Raw genomic sequence first — 19,575 nt, forward strand, 5'->3', positions numbered from 1 at the left:
CTCTACTCCACACTTTCCATAGCCTTGATTGTATCACAACCTCGTTCACTCTTGACTGTCCCTCAGGAGGGGGATCTACTAGGACTCTCAGCCACCAGAATTGCTCAGCCTGACTGGAACCCTACAGTGTTTCAAGAAAGAGAGAATACACCAGGTGACATTGCCCAAGGCAACACTAGAGAACAGAATTTCATACAGGCATGCAGGAGCTATTTGACACCAAGCAAGTGAGGCTGACTGAGCCTCATATATTTAGTGTTAGAAATGGAACTAGGTTCTCTGCTAAAAGACCCTTGCTGAGACAGGAACATGGTTCACTAGCAGAAATAGCATTAATTCTGGTAATGAAACTTTTGTGTAGGTTCCATCCCCAAATTCTGATGAGATGGCTAACTTTGCAATTAATGTGTTAATTTTTAATTCAAAATACCAAATTTCATTCAGACTTTCACATGAATCCACCATGAGAGAGAAACTATTTTGAGAGCATTGCACTTGATGTCTATTTATGTGTTGCTGTATTTTGAGAATTGTAGACTAAGACAGGAAGTTGTGATTTGTGAGGTACAGAGTGCTAAGAGGATCCTTGCCTCAAATCTCAGCCTGTGTTTAGTTTATTCCACAGAAATGGTCAAGATTCAAAGGCCAATTTGCATTTGAGGTTTTATCCTGGTTCCATCATCTCTTCCCCTTTTTATATGATGGATTATGTTGATGGATTTTCATATATTGAACCATCCCTTCAACCCTGGAATGAAGTCTACTTGATCATGGTGGATGATGTCTTTGATGTCTACTTGGATTCTGTTTGTGAGTATTTTACTGAATATCTTTGCATCAATGTTCATAAGAGAAATTGGTCTGAAATTCTCTTTCTTTGTTGAGTCTTTGTGTGGGTTAGGTATCAGGGTGACTGTGGTCTCATAGAATGAGTTTGGCAATTTTCCTTCTGTTTCTATTTTGTGGAATATTTTGAGGATTATTGGTATTAGCTCTTCTTTGAAAGTCTAGTAGAATTCTGTGCTAACCCTATCTGGCCCTGGGTTTATTTTTGGTTTGGAGACTTTTAAGGACTGCTTCTATTTCTTTAGGGGTTATGGGGCTGTTTAAGTAGTTCACCTGATCTTGATTTAACTTTGGTAAGTGGTTCTGTCTAACAAATCATCCATTTCATTAATATTTTCCAATTTTGTGGAGTATAGGCTTTTGAAGAAGGACCTAATGCTTCTTTCACTTTCCTCATTGTCTGTTGTTATGTTTCTTTTTTCATTTCTGATTTTGTTTGTTTGGATACTATCTTTCTGTCTTTTAATTAGTTTGGCTACGGATTTGTCTGTCTTGATTTTTTTCAACGAATCACCTGTTGGTTTTGCTGATTCTTTGTATTGTTCTCTTTGTTTCTGATTGATTGATTTCAGCCAGATTGTAATTATTTCCTGCCATCTACTCCTCTTGGGAGTGTCTTCTTCTTTTTGTTCTAGAACTTTCAGGTGTGCTTTAAGTTGTTAGTATGAAAACTCTCCGATTTTCTTATGAAGGCACTTAGTGCTATGAGCTTTCCCCTAAGCACTGTTTTATTGTGTTACATAAGTTTGGAATTAGGAATAGTTCTACCTCAAGACAGAGATATACCACTTCTGGGAATATGCCCAAAAGATGCTTCACTATACTACAAGGACAGTTGTTCAACTATGTTTAGAGCAGCTTTATTCAAAATAGCCAGAAACTGAAAAAATTCTAGATGTTCTTCAACTTCCTAAGACACAGCTAGAATACAGAAAATACATAGGTGAATGCCAGCAGCAAACCACTGAACTGAGAATGGGACCCCTGTTGAAGGAATCAGAGAAAGGACTGGAAGAGCTTGAAGGGGCTCGAGACCACATATGAACAACTATGCCAAGCAACCAGAGCTTCCAGGGACTAAGCCACTACCTAAAGACTATACATGGACTGACCCTGGACTCTGACCTCATAGGTAGCAATGAATATCCTAGTAAGAGCACCAGTGGAAGGGGAAGCCCTTGGCCCTGCCAAGACTGAACCCCCAGTGAACGTGATTGTTGGGGGGAGGGTGGTAATGGGGGGAGGATGGGGAGGGGAACAACCATATAGAAGGGGAGGGGAGGGGTTAGGGGGATGTTGGCCTGGAAACCAGGAAAGGGAAAAACAATTGAAATGTAAATAAGAAATACTCAAGTTAATAAAGATGGAGAAAAAAAGAAAAAAGAAAATATCATCCTGAGTGGCATAACCCAGACCCAGAAACACAAATGGTATGAACTCATTTATAAGTGGGTATTAGTTGTAAAGTACAGGATAAACATGCTACACTCCACAGACCTAAAGAAGCTAAGTAACATGGAGGGCCCAAGGGAGGATGCCTGAATCTCACTCAAAAGGGAAAACAAAATAGACATCTGCGGTGGATGGAAGGAGGGAACTGAGTGCAGGAGAGGTGGGGAGGGGAGCAGAAGTGGAGCTAAGATGTGGGGACAGCAGGGGCTGGAGAGAGAGCTGGGAAAGAGAATAGAAATCAGTAGGGGACATCTTTGGGACCAGCTGGAGACCTGGGACAGAGAAGGCTCTCAGGAGTCTATAGGGGTGTCTTTAGTTGAGACTTCTAGCAGCAGGAGATATGGAGCCTGAAGTAGTTACCTCCTGTAGGCAGGTAGGACTTCCAGTGGATGAGGAGGACACCAGTCCACCCACAAATCTTTGACCCGAAATTTGTCCTGCCTACAAGATGTTCAGGGATAAAGGTGGAACAGAGATTGAGGAAATGGTCAACCGACAACTGGTCCAACTTGAGACCCAACCCATGACACTGTTAATGATACTCTGTTATGCTCGCAGGCACGAGCGTAGCATAACTCTCCTCTGAGAGATTTCTCCCAGCAGCTGATGGAAACAGATGCAGATACCCACAGACAAACAATAGGTGGGGCTTGGAGAGTCTTGTGGAAGAGTGTGGGGAAGGGTAATAAATAAGCTTTTTAAAAAGTGTGTATATAGAAAGAGAGACACACAGAGAGCACTATCATGAGAAAAGTATGCTCATGTGGAACCATGAGTATACTCATGTGGAACTGAGTAGTGGAAAAAAAATCCTAACACAAACTTCTCAAGGATACAACATGTAATTTCACTGGTCCAAACTATTATGCCATATTTCACTTAAATAGCTCACATTTCTGTAGCATGGATGGTTACTTTTACTATGATAGTCATGTAGACAGGACTATCAAACTAGTTAACAAATGTAGATTTTTAAAAAGTGATGAAGAAGGCCCTGGGTTCGATCCCCAGCTCCGAAAAAAAGAACCAAAAAAAAAAGTGATGAAGAAATTTCTGTTTATCTTCACAACACAGTATTTTCATCTCATCAGTCTTTTTTTACCCTCAAGATATTGTCGGCATTCTTCATGTGAAAGTAAGATCTAAATGACAATCTCTCTCTCTCTCTCTCTCTCTCTCTCTCTCTCTCTCTCTCTCTCTCTGTGTGTGTGTGTGTGTGTGTGTATGATAAGAATACCTGAGATTATTCTCTTTGGAAATTTCAAGACATATTACATGACTTTTAACTGTGGTCACCTTAGATTTTTCAGAACATATTTAACTGAGTAAAGCTTGCAGTCTTTGGCCAATCTCTTCCCTTTGTGCCAGTCCCCAGTTTCTAACAGCAAAAATAGTTATTATGATTTTGACTTTATTTTTTAAAGCTTATACAAATATATGGACTCATGCATCATTTTCTTATATCAGTTTCATTTAGCACAGTATTTTTCCTATTTATCCATATTTTGTCAATTGGCATTGTTTGTTTCTTTTTAAAAGTCAAATAATATTCCATTGATGACTTGTATACTTCCTTATGTGACTACTATCAATAATGCTGAAGTGAATATGAGAATACAAATATCTCCTCAGTAATGCTTGCATGTGTGTGTGTGTGTGTGTGTGTGTGTACATGTGCATGAGCACACATGCATGCATACATAGAACTGAAAAAATAAATTTCAAATTTTAAATGGCTCAATTTGAAAATAAAAGAAAAAAAAAGTAGTGGCAGGAAAGTTGGGTGCCATAATCTGAAGAGGGCAGGATTTGGTTTTGAACACTTTAGTATAAAAATAATACACCGGGTAAAGTAAATGTCTCCAGTCTCGGTTTCCCCAATTACTGTATAAATATAGTAATAAATATAGTAATAAAACATGCCTGCATGGCTGGACTGCTTTTGAAAAACTCCAGTGATACAAGGCATGCAGCAATGACTTAAAAATTCGAAAGTGCTTCACCATATTAGTCAATATTGCTAGACAGTGGAAACACAGCTCTAGCTCACAGAAAGGGGACTTGGCATGAAGCACAATTGTTGTATAATTTCAGATAAGCAGACCCACTTAGACCAGAGTAGGCACTCAGGAATTTTGAGAAATGAATGATCTAATTTCTCTTTTGTTTTTGTAAAATTGTCAGACAAATTGTTTGGTGGCATGCTTCCCTCTTTCTAACATCTGGATTTCCTGGTTCAATCAGAACGAGACATACCAAAAGAACACGAGAAATATTTTGGGATATATTTGTAGACACGAGTCACTTGGATCTTTTCATGCATTTTATGAGTTCTTATCTCAGCTCAGCCCAGACAGTTGAGTCTTTCAATTCTCCTGGACAAGACATAGTCATCAGACAACCTATTTATATTTAATTTACTTGAGAAGTTGTTGAGTATGCACTGCTCAAACTCATTTGTAGTAGAAAGAGGGGGCAAAAGTTTTGTTTTGTTTGTTCTGTTTTTGTAGTGGTGTGAGGGAGAAGCCTTTACTGAGTAGTGGCTTTATCACATGGGTATCTATAAGAAAGACATCTTGAGAGTAAGGATATGTCGGCTCAGTAGAGAATTCTAAACAGACACAATGACTCAAGTAAGGCTTGAAAGGAGAAAGCAAGAGACTCTTAGGTACTGAAAGCCTGTCAAATTGGAATAAGAAGTGGAATGATAACTTCTGAGGCCAGAACAGTTGTGAGGGGTTGCACCGAGGGGGTCTCTGAGACAGAAAACAAATTCTTTCTTTACTCAGTGAACCATGGGAAAAGACTGGGAAAGAAATAAGCTTAATTTGAAGGATGGCTTGCTGTGGCGAGGTGAAGAAAGGTCATTAAACTGGACATTAGTTCAACGGTTGAGGTAGAATGTGGCGACCGCTAAAGAACAGGAAGGCAGTGACAGGAAAATGAAGCAGACAGAAGGACAGGCTGCATGAGGGCTGGACAGATTGTGTGAGGACTGATAAAACTTGGTACCAGGTAAGACACTGGTGGGATGGTGGCATGTATTCAGAGCGACTCCTGGACATTTGCTCACATAGTTACTGAGGAACACTGGAAGGTGAGGATGGAGGAGAAACCAAAACCCATTTTTCACCAGACAGTTATAGCAATTTGTGGAATTTTGTAGAGATACAGAGTGGGCAGCTGGATCCCTGGTGGTAAAACTCAGCAGTCTGGTTAGAACTGGGCTGCACACTTTTTAGCCATGCACAGACAGCAAGAAGGTGATGGCATTAAATGAGAGGAGGAAAGAGAAGGGAACAGTCCTGCTGATAGACACGTGCTGCTTCTGCCAATAGACTGTGATCTTATAGCAACTTCACATTGACTGCTGCTGACGTTGATATTTTCATGTAGTCCCAGAAGCCCACTTTTTTCAAATGTGCATGGGACAATGTACATGCAAGTGTGTGATCATGGGTATGTGACTTCATGGATAAAGCTTGTCCCAGATCCAGATTTTCAAATTTTACCATGGACTGAGTTAAGATTTTATTTTCTGATACTTGACTGCCAAGATTTTCATGATGATGGAAGTGAAGTAGCTTTTTCTGGGTAGAATTTGTTTCCTTAACAAATTTGGATTTTTACAAAGTTCACTCTCTCTCTCTCTCTCTCTCTCTCTCTCTCTCTCTCTCTCAGATTTGCTACTGCTTGCAACTTCTTTGTCTTCAGTAGGAGAGGGTGCACCTAGTTCTATAGATTTTTCATGTGCCAGAGTGGGATGATACCAAGGGAGGTCTTCTCTCTTTTTTCAAAAGAGAGGGAGAGGGAAAGAAGGAAGGAACAATAGAAGGAGGGATTGTGAGGAGAGGGTACTGGATATTGGGTTGTAAAATGAGGAAATAAATTAATAAAAAAGGAAGTATAACCCATGTCCTCACAATTTCTGTCTTGCTCCATGGCTCTCATTCTCAAAAAAGTCTGCTGGTTCTAGCAATACATGGTACCGGCACATTCTACCCCCAAATGTCCAAGCACCCTGCTAGTCAGAGGTCTAACTCTTTGCAATAAAGATGTGTGATTAGGTTTGCATTTGCGTTTATATCTTTGGTTCAGTTTGTATGGGAAGAACATGTCTTTAAAGTGCTTCCTATATCATTTTCCCAATGGTGCTTTTCTAACTTTTCTATACGTCTTGAGGAAGATGCAGAACTTTGTAGGGCCCAGATTGTGGATTCAGAAAGATTTGTGTTTGGGGCTGATAGACTTGTCCAAGGCAAATCATTCAGATCAAATATTTTCCTGCCATTTATCATTTTCCTCATCTTGTAGATAGACAAGATAGAATTTGCTTTGAATTAAATTATTAGACAATATCAGGTGAGTGCCTACCATCTGCTGGGCTCATGTTCTGGAATACCAAAAGGAGACAGACATCATCCATGCCTTCAAGACATGGACGCAGAAGAAACAGGGAGATCACAGTCAATTTTAAGGTAATATAATGACAAAAATATGGAAGTGATTAGCATAAGGAGGATAAATAAATTATTGGGAACGCTATGTATTTAAATGCCTGCATCTGGTTAGTCCACTTAAGACTAACATGAATAACTTACTTCAAATGCAGAAGGAACTCAGGGAAGAGGGAGGGAACAAAGAAGCTATGTGACCTGGGCCAAGATGATACATGGGGGTAAAACTTGGCACTCTGGAATGGAGGACTGTACAAGAATTTGAGATACTCAATATGGAGTGGACCTACTAGAAGATGGTTCGCTCACACTGACAGTAGCATCCCTGTGGATACTGGTATAATGTTCACTTAGGATGCCATTCAGGGACCTCAACATTGTAAAATACTGAAATAGATTAAAGTGTTTCAACCTGCTGTCAAGAAGTAGAAATTCTTTCAAATGAGTTGTACTATAAAAGTATTGATCAGAAAATGTGTATATGTGATATACTCTCTCTCTCTCTCTATATATATATATGTATATATATATATATATATATTCACAGTATGTGTGTATCAGGTGGAAGGGTGCTACTATGGCTGAACTCTATTCCCTCGTCTCACTAGCTCTTCCATGAATGTGATTTGATATCTCATTAGCATTTCAATGAACTGAACAACTTCCAACCTCAGTATATAATATCTAAGGACTTATGACCTTTTTTTTTTTGCTTCTAGAATGCCATGATTATGTGCATATAAAAAATGTTCTTGTTTGAAATGGCTCATTAGCTATGTTTCTTTCCTTTCTGTTTTAATTTCTAAACATATGGGATTTTACAAATTAGGTGGCGAGAGCTTTAGCTCAGAGTTTTGCTTATAAGTGTCTAAACACAGATTTGGCCAGTTAGGCATATAAATGATTTCTACCCCCAGCAAAGAATTGTTTGAGGTTTACTAATACGTGTTTTAGATACAAGCTACTTGAAATCAGATTGTATGACAATGAGGAAGTATGGTATCGAGTAACCAGATCTGATAACTTTGATCAGCTTGTACTTAGTGTTATGGAATTATGTGTTTCTTTCAACTCTGTCTGGTTTAGAGGCTCTTTTGAAGCTCACGTGCAGGCAGTTAATCTTAACTGGCTTCATTGATTTATAACAGGGAGGGGAAAAAAACCACTCTTGTGAATCCAAATAACTTAAACTTGAAAAAGTTTAAGTCAAGTGATTTTGTCCATAAGCCACTAATAAAATTAAGGAGATGTCAAACAGAGAACACATGTCTTTTGGGGGGGTCACTGCTCTGCAGGTGCAAAAACTTGAGTTTATTAATTAGCACAGGGGAAGTACGGCAGATATGATTTGAAAAATGAGACTCAATTTTTGATCAGCACTTAGACACACCCACACACACACATATATACATACATAAATACAAACATACTTTCTTGGTCTAATAAACGACACATAATTTGCAGATTAAAGACACCAGTGAACAAGAGCACTGTTGCCTTAGTCATGGTGTCATTGACATAGGGATGTTTTGGCTGTGCATACAGAGAGAGTGTGATGGCTCTGTCCATCGCAGATGACTTTAAGCAGTGATGCTATAAACAGCATGCTATACACAAAGCAGTGTGATGGTTATGTCAGAGAGACCTAGGATTAACTTCTACATACTGAGAGATATAATACACTATTATTTCCATAAATTAAGACACACTGACACAAAAGAACAGGAGCCATATTTTGTCAGCATAAACAAATGCATCAGACTATTCTCTAAGAGGGCTGGAAGAAGTAAGGAATCTCTCCAGATTTAACAAAGCAACAATAACAAAACCCAAACAAAGAAACTGACAACTGTATCACATGCTCTGAAACTTGGTGGAGTGAGGAAGGCAGAAGGGAAGTGAAATTGAGCAGTGGGATGGGGAATGACCGCATCTGTGAGAATGAGAGACCTGTGGCTTCCCCAGGTGTCGAACAACATGGAAAACTTGGAGAACTTGAATAATATATTTGAAATGCATTGTGCTAATCATCTTTTCATTACTACAATAAAAGACTAGAGGTAACATGTTCTTATAAAGAAAACACCACATATATAGTATATACATATGTGTATATACAGTATATATGTCTGTATAGTATATGTATGTATGTATGTATGTATATCTACATAATTTTTTTCACAATTTTGAAGGTTCATCTTATGGTCAGCTAGTTCTGTTGCTTTTGAGTATATGGTAAATGGCTCATGGTAGAATCTTTTCCTCTCATGACAATCAAGAAGCAAAGATTGACCAAGAGGTGGGTTATGTTCTAATAATCTCTACATGACCTTTTTTTCCTCCCATTAGGCCCATCTCTTAAAAGTTCTAATGATGCTGTGGGTCAGTGAACCAAACTCTCAACAGGTGACCCTTTGGGGGATATTCCAGATCTAAAATAGTAGTGTGATAGAATAGTATTGCACTCAAGAGGCAAGTTAGAACCTGGATTTAAAGAGGTGTGTGTGTGTGTGTGTGTGTGTGTGTGTGTGTGTGTGTGTGTGTGTGTGTGTGTTTAAAACAATCTATGTATGAGGGAAGAGTATCTGCATTAAGAATTAGCTATGAATATGGATGCTTGGAAAGATATGTGAGTATATTAAGGTCCTAAAGTTTAGAAAGTGTGGTTTATTAAATATCAGGAGGTGAGAAAAGAAAAGACTCAGGGCGATCATAGATTCTGCCTCATGAATGACAGATCTATTATAGTAAAGGGAGCATGGAGAAAAAGGAAGAGGAGACTTAGCTCTCCTTAGCACGTGTTGAGAGTGCTGCATAGTGGCGCCAGACCAGCAATGAGATCTAATTATACTTAATACCGTTATTAAGAAAGTGGCATGAAGTGGAGATAAAAAATTTTCACGATTAATGTAGTGGAAGTAGTATGATCCTGTTTCAAAGCCTCAGGGAAGAATATACAGAGGGAAAGAAAAGGTGTCGAGCGCTGGAGAATACAAAGAAAAAAGTAGAGGTGTGAAAAAGAGGAGTGGGGGGCTGTACGTAGAATATAATCGAAGAATGAAAATACGAGGGAAATTTGTTAACTAGAAAACTCTGGAGGAGGCAGTGTGTTAGACTTCTAGGGAACTGTCTCCTGTTAGTGTGGATTAGGGCTCTGCATATTTGACCATTAGCAGGTCTTGTAGATGGTACCCTTGAAGTTTACTTCCTCAGTGTTCTTCATTTTTATTGCCACCTCCCAAGCCAGTGCCACCACCCCTGTGACGATAGTCACTTAATTGTGGGTTCCCTTTTACTTTAATCTGAATTAGGTTAAACTATTCAGCCTAACTTTATCAAAACACATTACACGAATGTACGAAATTCTCAAACAGTAAAAAGGTTTAAAAGATAAATTTAAAAATATATATATGACTTATTTATATTATTTCAGAAGTCACTTGGACTACCCCAATCAACCATTTGAAAGGTTTTTTTCTACCAGGTATTGGCAGTTTTGGTAGTCTATGCTTCTAGGGAGAGCGCTGTTTTATAGATTATTTTTTTTCTGGAATACTTATCTTTTATTATGCATTTCTGTTAACAGTGACATTTTCTTTAATATTTCTTTTTTATTGGTTATTTTATTTACATTTCAAGTGTTATCACTCTCTGCAAAGCCTCTATTCCAATCCCCCCTTCCCGTCCCCTGCTTCTATAAGGGTGCTCCCCCACACACCCACTCCAGTCTCACTGCCCTAGCATTCCCTAATATTGGGGCATCAAACCTTCACAGGGCCAAGGGCCTTATTGATATAGCTCTTGATTGCCTCTTGTGGTTTAACAGTAGGCCCTTATTGCTGAGGATTCCTTACTTAGGACACAGGATTCCTATGGCTCAAATTTGATCTAACCTGAAACCCTCTTTTTTTATGGTCTAGCTTCTATAGTTGAAGAACATGCTATGCAAGTTGCCAAAAAGGGCAGGAAGCATTTAAACATAAAGATGCAATAAGAGGCATTCAGATATTGGTGGTGGTCAATAGTTGCCTAATTGGACTTAAGACCCATTCAACAGGAGGAAAATCATGGCTTGTAAAGGAAACGTAGCCAGCTCTTTGGAGCTAGCGAGAGCATGGAATTTATAAAAGAACCTACTGCCACCACTTTGCTAGGCCAGCATAACTCCTTACTAAACTATAAATCTTTACCTTACACCCGTAGGTAAAATGCAGCTATCAACCTTCATCAAAGAAGCTTCTCTTTACAGTAAATGGAGATCATCACAGAAAACTGCAACTGGACATAGGGCAGAGTTTATCAGATGGTGGAGCACAGCTCCAAAGTGTACACCCATGTAACAGCTCCTGCATCTGCAGCTCAGGGGACGTCGTGGGAAAGAGGGCAGAGCGATCATTAACAGACGAATACCTGGGAAGTCTGCTGTGAAAATCTCTCCTAAAATGGCGGCATAAACAAGACAAGAAGAATAGCAATATAATTGACATGTTAATGTGGCAAGGGGAAATTGTCGTGGGGTCCCACTCCTGACCAAAAATCTACTGACAATTCATGACTGACTGCTGGGAAAAAGAGAGGTAACCTCTTTCAGGGCTGAGCCCCCTTATTGGCTCTGCAGTGCAGAGTGGTTAGCCTTGAAACCACACACACACACACACACACGCACACACGCACACACGCACGCATGCACGCACGCACGCACGCACGCACGAAAACGAGGCTGTCAATTGGAGAGCATTGTGGGCATGGGAAGGGTTCAAGGTAGGGGAGCTGGGAGGCACCTGAAAAAAAGAAATGGAGGGAGGCAGTGATGTAATTTATTTCAGGTGAAAACATTAAAAATAAAATTATAATTTTATTATAATTTAAACAGTTAAATTAAATTTAAACTTTTAATTTTAAAAGGAAATGCAAAAAATGTAAACCACACCATGCCTATTGTCTGCTTATTAACTTTACCTCTCTCTTGACGAGAAGGGGAAGAAGGAGGAGAGGAAGGGGTGATCTTTCAGATTATGTTATGGCTTGCTGCCAATTTCTCCAGCTCACCTCCATGCTTTTCCATTTTTGGCCTCCACAATTCTACATTCTGTTCTACTGCAATGCACTTTCCTACAAATGTTATCATGGTTTCTTTATTTTTAATCTTCCATGATTCTACTCACATACCATATGCTCAGACTAATCTTCCTGGTTACTCCATGCCTAGCCTGCTAACCACCCGAGTCTTTCTTATTTTACCTCCTTCATGCTGTTTATCTTAATAAAATGGTGTGCAACTTCACCAAGCAACATTATAAATGTATTTTATGTATTTCCCTTAGTTGCCATAGTGATGCTGTAGGTAGGTACCTGGGTCTATTGGGTTGTCTTTTGAAAATGAATCTATTACAAATATTATGGGGAGAATAGACACAAGAATTCTACATGAGAATCCACAGCTGTGAAGATCTGGAGGTGGAGGTGTATACATTTGGGGTGGGTGGGGGGGGGAATCCATGGATTTTAGACATTATGGGGAAAGTCTTGACCACAGAGGGTGAGAGTGTTGGGAGAAATCTGGTAATCTGATGTGTCTGTCATGATGAGCTTCTGACACTTCTGTCTTTCAACTTCATGGACTTTCTTTCAATGGGGTGTTGTAGCATGAACTTCTAGAGTAAGGGAATTCTAGGAAGCAGAACCCTAAGCTCTGTAATGGATGTCATGATGGTACCAACCAAGCAAGATGGCACTATTGTCTCTTTATCAGAAACTAAGGTAAAATGATAGAATAAGTGTAACTCATGGGAAGACCCAGCCATGTGGTTGCTGAGGCTTGCTTCCTACTACCATGGTAGACATCTTCAGTACATAAATTCTGTGATCAAATGGATCTTTCTGGCTTGCTCCTAGCATCCTCTGTTGAACTCCAGTGGTAAGGACTCACTGCTAGTGACTCAAAATAAGTGAATTCAGGGCTGAAGACTTAGAAGGAATTAGGGATGGTTCGTGTTAGTCATTACTTCACATAATGACTGTCAGTGAAGCAGCTGAGGTAAGATCAGAACAGAGCAGGACAAAGAGTGAACAAGGTAAGAATTCTACAAGTGTAGACAAGGCTTTCAGGGATGCGTCCCTGAATACATGTTGATGTCTCACGATACCTCATGCTTTCATCCTGGCATTCACATTTATTAGGTCACATGAAGAGACACCTGCACATTTCATATTCATCCATGTTCTTCTGCATTCTTTGTTCTTTATGCTGCCGTTTTGCCATACAGTCAAGTGTATAGAGCCACACTCATTTTTTTATGCTGCTGTTTGTGGAGCACTGACTATTTCCACTTTGGGGGTTATTCCAAATGAACTCTCCTTGGGGATTTTACTGAATGGCTTTTGATGTTAATAGTTGTCTGTCATTTGCACATAACTCAACTGGGATTTCTGAATTGGAGGATGGCTGAATAAAGCATCAGAAGCATTTTCCAAAAATGGTGACTGTCCTATCATCCTGGTTTAAATCCACAGACAAGAACCCCAACACTCACATTCTCAAAACTACTCTTTAAACTCATGGTTTTTCTTTTCTTTAAGGAATTCAGTATAAATTTAGAACGATAAGATTCATACCCAGGGAAGTGTAGCTCAGTACAGAGTGCTGTATGGTGAATGTACAGTAGAATACAAATTAGGAAACTCCAGGGGTTTCTAGACATTTCCCCTTGTCCAGAATTCTAAAGATAGCCTAAATGCTGCCCCCACTGCCACTTTCCCACCTTTGTTGTTCCCATCGCCACATTCCTCCTATCTTTTTGCATTTGTTGGACATACTTTTTACATTCAGTGGAGTGCACAGATTTCCAGTGATCAGCTTCATGAGTTTTGGCAATTAGACACATCTGTCCAGCCACCACTCAACACAAGCTACAGTCTGCATTCTTTACCATCCACAGTTCCCTCCCACCCCTCTCCAATCAGTCCCCTCCCTTAATCCCTGCTAACAGGAAAAACTTTTATTTCTATAACCAGCCACTTGTACTTCCTCAAACCTCAGCGATATCCCCTGGGGAGAGGTGGTTGTAAATTTGGGGCCTGACTCCATTTCATCCTCAAACAAAGCAGGGAGAATCAAACCACTTGGGGTTTCTTTTCCTTGGTAAAGCACCTGAGCATTCTTGGGCACATGTGGCTGATGTGTACCACAGAAGTAGAAACCAGTCAACATTTCTCAATCCAGAAAGAACATGATTTAGTCTGATATATAGTTTAAAATATTTTTCTGTTTCTTTTCTTTTTTCTTTTTTATTAACTTGAGTATTTCTTATATACATTTCGAGTGTTATTCCCTTTCCCGGTTTCCGGGCAAACATCCCCCTCCCCCTCCCCTTCCTTATGGGTGTTCCAGTCCCCACCCTCCCCCCATTGCCGCCCTCCCCCCCACAGTCTAGTTCACTGGGGGTTCAGTCTTAGCAGGACCCAGGGCTTCCCCTTCCATTGGTGCTCTTACTAGGATATTCATTGCTACCTATGAGGTCAGAGTCCAGGGTCAGTCCATGTATAGTCTTTAGGTAGTGGCTTAGTCCCTGGAAGCTCTGGTTGCTTGGCATTGTTGTACATATGGGGTCTCGAGCCCCTTCAAGCTCTTCCAGTTCTTTCTCTGATTCCTTCAACGGGGGTCCTATTCTCAGTTCAGTGGTTTGCTGCTGGCATTCGGCTCTGTATTTGCTGTAGTCTGGATGTGTCTCTCAGGAGCGATCTACATCCGGCTCCTGTCCGTCTGCACTTCTTTGCTTCATCCATCTTGTCTAATTGGGTGGCTGTATATGTATGGGCCACATGTGGGGCAGGCTCTGAATGGGTGTTCCTTCAGTCTCTGTTTTAATCTTTGCCTCTCTCTTCCCTGCCAAGGGTATTCTTGTTCCCCTTTTAAGGAAGGAGTGAAGCATTCACATTTTGATCATCCGTCTTGAGTTTCATTTGTTCTAGGCATCTAGGGTAATTCAAGCATTTGGGCTAATAGCCACTTATCAATGAGTGCATACCATGTGTGTCTTTCTGTGATTGGGTTAACTCACTCAGGATGATATTTTCCAGTTCCAACCATTTGCCTACGAATTTCATAAAGTCATTGTTTTTGATAGCTGAGTAATATTCCATTGTGTAGATGTACCACATTTTCTGTATCCATTACTCTGTTGAAGGGCATCTGGGTTCTTTCCAGCTTCTGGCTATTATAAATAAGGCTGCGATGAACATAGTGGAGCACGTGTCTTTTTTATATGTTGGGGCATCTTTTGGGTATATGCCCAAGAGAGGTATAGCTGGATCCTCAGGCAGTTCAATGTCCAATTTTCTGAGGAACCTCCAGACTGATTTCCAGAATGGTTGTACCAGTCTGCAACCCCACCAACAATGGAGGAGTGTTCCTCTTTCTCCGCATCCTCGCCAGCATTTGCTGTCACCTGAGTTTTTGATCTTAGCCATTCTCACTGGTGTGAAGTGAAATCTCAGGGTTGTTTTGATTTGCATTTCCCTTATGACTAAAGATGTTGAACATTTCTTTAGATGTTTCTCAGCCATTCGGCATTCCTCAGCTGTGAATTGTTTGTTTAGCTCTGAACCCCATTTTTTAATAGGGTTATTTGTCTCCCTGCGGTCTAACTTCTTGAGTTCTTTGTATATTTTGGATATAAGGCCTCTATCTGTTGTAGGATTGGTAAAGATCTTTTCCTAATCTGTTGGTTGCCGTTTTGTCCTAACCACAGTGTCCTTTGCCTTACAGAAGCTTTGCAGTTTTATGAGATCCCATTTGTCGATTTTTGATCTTAGAGCGTAAGCCATTGGTGTTTTGTTCAGGAAATTTTTTCCAGTGCCCATGTGTTCCAGATGCTTCCCTAGTTTTTCTTCTATTAGTTTGAGTGTGTCTGGTTTGATGTGGAGGTCCTTGATCCACTTGGACTTAAGCTTTGTACAGGGTGATAAGCATGGATCGATCTGCATTCTTCTACATGTTGCCCTCTAGTTGAACCAGCACCATTTGCTGAAAATGCTATCTTTTTTCCATTTGATGGTTTTGGCTTCTTTGTCAAAAATCAAGTGCCCATAGGTGTGTGGGTTCGTTTCTGGGTCTTCAATTCTGTTCCATTGGTCTATCTGTCTGTCTCTGTACCAATACCATGCAGTTTTTATCACTATTGCTCTGTAATACTGCTTGAGTTCAGGGATAGTGATTCCCCCTGAAGTCCTTTTAGTGTTGAGGATAGTTTTAGCTATCCTGGGTTTTTTGTTATTCCAGATGAATTTGCAAATTGTTCTGTCTAACTCTTTGAAGAATTGGATTGGTATTTTGATGGGGATTGCATTGAATCTGTAGATCGCTTTTGGTAAAATGGCCATTTTTACTATATTAATCCTGCCAATCCATGAGCATGGGAGATCTTTCCATCTTCTGAGGTCTTCTTCAATTTCTTTCTTCAGTGTCTTGAAGTTCTTATTGTACAAATCTTTTACTTGCTTGGTTAAAGTCACACGGAGGTACTTTATATTATTTGGGTCTATTATGAAGGGTGTCGTTTCCCTAATTTCTTTCTCGGCTAGTTTCTCTTTTGTGTAGAGGAAGGCTTCTGGTCTATTTGAGATAATTTTATACCCAGCCACTTTGCTGAAGTTGTTTATCAGCTTTAGTAGTTCTCTGGTGGAACTTTTGGGATCACTTAAATATACTATCATATCATCTGCAAATAGTGATATTTTGACTTCTTCTTTTCTGATCTGTATCCCCTTGACCTCCTTTTGTTGTCTGATTGCTCTGGCTAGAACTTCATATTGAATAAGTAGGGAGAGAGTGGGCAGCCTTGTCTAGTCCCTGATTTTAGTGGGATTGCTTCAAGTTTCTCTCCATTTAGTTTAATGTTAGCAACTGGTTTGCTGTATATGGCTTTTACTATGTTTAGGTCTGGGCCTTGAATTCCTATTCTTTCCAGGACTTTTATCAAGAAGGGGTGTTGAATTTTGTCAAATGCTTTCTCAGCATCTAATGAAATGATCATGTGGTTTTGTTCTTTCAGTTTGTTTATATAATGGATCACGTTGATGGTTTTCCGTATATTAAACCATCCCTGCATGCCTGGGATGAAGCCTACTTGATCATGGTGGATGATTGTTTTGATGTGCTCTTGGATCAAGTTTGCCAGAATTTTATTGAGTATTTTTGCGTCGATATTCATAAGGGAAATTGGTCTGAAGTTCTCTTTCTTTGTTGGGTCTTTGTGTGGTTTAGGTATAAGAGTAATTGTGGCTTCATAGAAGGAATTCGGTAGTGCTCCATCTGTTTCAATTTTGTGGAATAGTTTGGATAATATTGGTATGAGGTCTTCTATGAAGGTCTGATAGAATTCTGCACTAAACCTGTATGGACCTGGGCTCTTTTTGGTTGGGAGACCTTTAATGACTGCTTCTATTTCCTTAGGAGTTATGGGGTTGTTTAACTGGTTTATCTGTTCCTGATTTAACTTCGGAACCTGGTATCTGTCTAGGAAATTGTCCATTTCCTGAAGATTTTCAAGTTATGTTGAATATAGGCATTTATAGTAAGATCTGATTATTTTTTGAATTTCCTCTGAATCTGTAGTTATGTCTCCCTTTTCATTTCTGATTTTGTTAATTTGGACATACTCTCTGTGTCCTCTCGTTAGTCTGTCTAAGGGTTTATCTATCTTGTTGATTTTCTCAAAGAACCAACTTTTGGTTCTGTTGATTCTTTCTATGGTCCTTTTTGTTTCTACTTGGTTGATTTCAGCTCTGAGTTTGATTATTTCCTGCCTTCTACTCCTCCTGGGTGTATTTGCTTCTTTTTGTTCTAGAGCTTTTAGGTGTGCTGTCAAGCTGCTGACATATGCTCTTTCCTGTTTCTTTCTGCAGGCACTCAGCGCTATGAGTTTTCCTCTTAGCACAGCTTTCATTGTGTCCCATAAGTTTGGGTATGTTGTACCTTCATTTTCATTAAATTCTAAAAAGTTTTTAATTTCTTTCTTTATTTCTTCCTTGACCAGGTTATCATTCAGTAGAGCATTGTTCAATTTCCACGTATATGTGGGCCTTCTTCCCTTATTGTTATTGAAGACCAGTTTTAGGCCGTGGTGGTCCGATAGTACGCATGGGATTATTTTTATCTTTCTGTACCTGTTGAGGCCCGTTTTTTGACCAATTATATGGTCAATTCTGGAGAAAGTACCATGAGGAGCTGAGAAGAAGGTATATCCTTTTGCTTTAGGATAGAATGTTCTATAAATATCTGTTAAGTCCATTTGGCTCATGACTTCTCTTAGTCTGACTACGTCTCTGTTTAATTTCTGTTTCCATGATCTGTCCATTGATGAGAGTGGGGTGTTGAAATCTCCTACTATTATTGTGTGAGTTGCAATGTGTGTTTTGAGCTTTAGTAAGGTTTCTTTTACGTATGTAGGTGCCCTTGTATTTGGGGCATAGATATTTAGGATTGAGAGCTCATCTTGGTGGATTTTTCCTTTGATGAATATGGTGTCCTTCCTTATCTTTTTTGATGACTTTTAGTTGAAAATTGGTTTTATTTGATATTAGAATGGCTACTCCAGCTTGCTTCTTCCGACCATTTGCTTGTAAAGTTGTTTTCCAGCCTTTCACTCTGAGGTAGTGTCTGTCTTTGTCTCTGAGGTGTGTTTCCTCTAGGCAGCAGAATGCAGGGTCCTCGTTGCGTATCCAGTTTGTTAATCTATGACTTTTTATTGGGGAGTTGAGGCCATTGATGTTGAGAGATATTAAGGAATAGTGATTATTGCTTCCTGTTATATTCATATTTGGATGTGAGGTTATGTGTGTGTGCTTTTTTTCTCATTGTTTTGTTGCCAAGATGATTAGTTTCTTGCTTCTTCTAGGGTATAGCTTGCCTCCTTATGTTGGGCTTTACCATTTATTATCCTTTGTAGTGCTGGATTTGTAGAAAGATATTGTGTAAATTTGGTTTTGTCATGGAATATCTTGGTTTCTCCATCTATGTTAATTGAGAGTTTTGCAGGATACAGTAACCTGGGCTGGCATTTGTGTTCTCTTAGTATCATCAGTCCAGGATCTTCTGGCCTTCATAGTTTCTGGAGAAAAGTCTGGTGTGATTCTGATAGGTCTGCCTTTATATGTTACTTGACCTTTTTCCCTTACTGCTTTTAATATTCTTTCTTTATTTTGTGCGTTTGGTGTTTTAACTATTATGTGACGGGAGGTGTTTCTTTTCTGGTCCAATCTATTTGGAGTTCTGTAGGCTTCTTGTATGCCTATGGGTATCTCTTTTTTTAGGTTAGGGAAGTTTTCTTCTATGATTTTGTTGAAGATATTTACTGGTCCTTCGAGCTGGGAGCCTTCACTCTCTTCTATACCTATTATCCTTAGGTTTGATCTTCTCATTGAGTCCTGGATTTCCTGTATGTTTTGGACCAGTAGCTTTTTCTGCTTTACATTATCTTTGACAGTTGAGTCAATGATTTCTATGGAATCTTCTTTTCCTGAGATTCTCTCTTCCATCTCCTGTATTCTGTTGGTGAAGTTTGTATCTACAGCTCCTTGTCTCTTCTTTTGGTTTTCTATATCCAGGGTTGTTTCCATGTGTTCTTTCTTGATTGCTTCTATTTCCATTTTTAATTCCTTCAACTGTTTGATTGTGTTTTCCTGGAATTCTTTCAGGGATTTCTGTGACTCCTCTCTATGGGCTTCTACTTGTGTATTTATGATTTCCTGGAATTCTTTCAGGGATTTTTGTGATTCCTCTCTTTAGGCTTCTACTTGTTCTCTAAGGGAGTTCTTCACG

General features: G+C 39.6%; 1 protein-coding gene across 1 annotated transcript in view; it reads left to right on the forward strand.

Annotated features, from left to right (window-relative positions):
- LOC134479337 (uncharacterized) overlaps positions 1–12,056 on the forward strand; it is a 271,992-nt gene extending 259,936 nt beyond the window's left edge. Inside the window, exon 7 of the mRNA XM_087554984.1 lies at positions 10,959–12,056. Within this exon, the coding sequence (XP_087411110.1) occupies positions 10,959–11,095 (137 nt within the window). The 3' untranslated portion in view covers positions 11,096–12,056. The remainder of the gene's footprint in view (positions 1–10,958) is intronic.
- Positions 12,057–19,575: the final 7,519 nt, after the last annotated feature.

Source organism: Rattus norvegicus, chromosome 6, assembly GCF_021556685.1.
Source record: "Rattus norvegicus strain SHRSP/BbbUtx chromosome 6, alternate assembly SHRSP_T2T, whole genome shotgun sequence".
Lineage (NCBI taxonomy): Eukaryota > Metazoa > Chordata > Mammalia > Rodentia > Muridae > Rattus > Rattus norvegicus.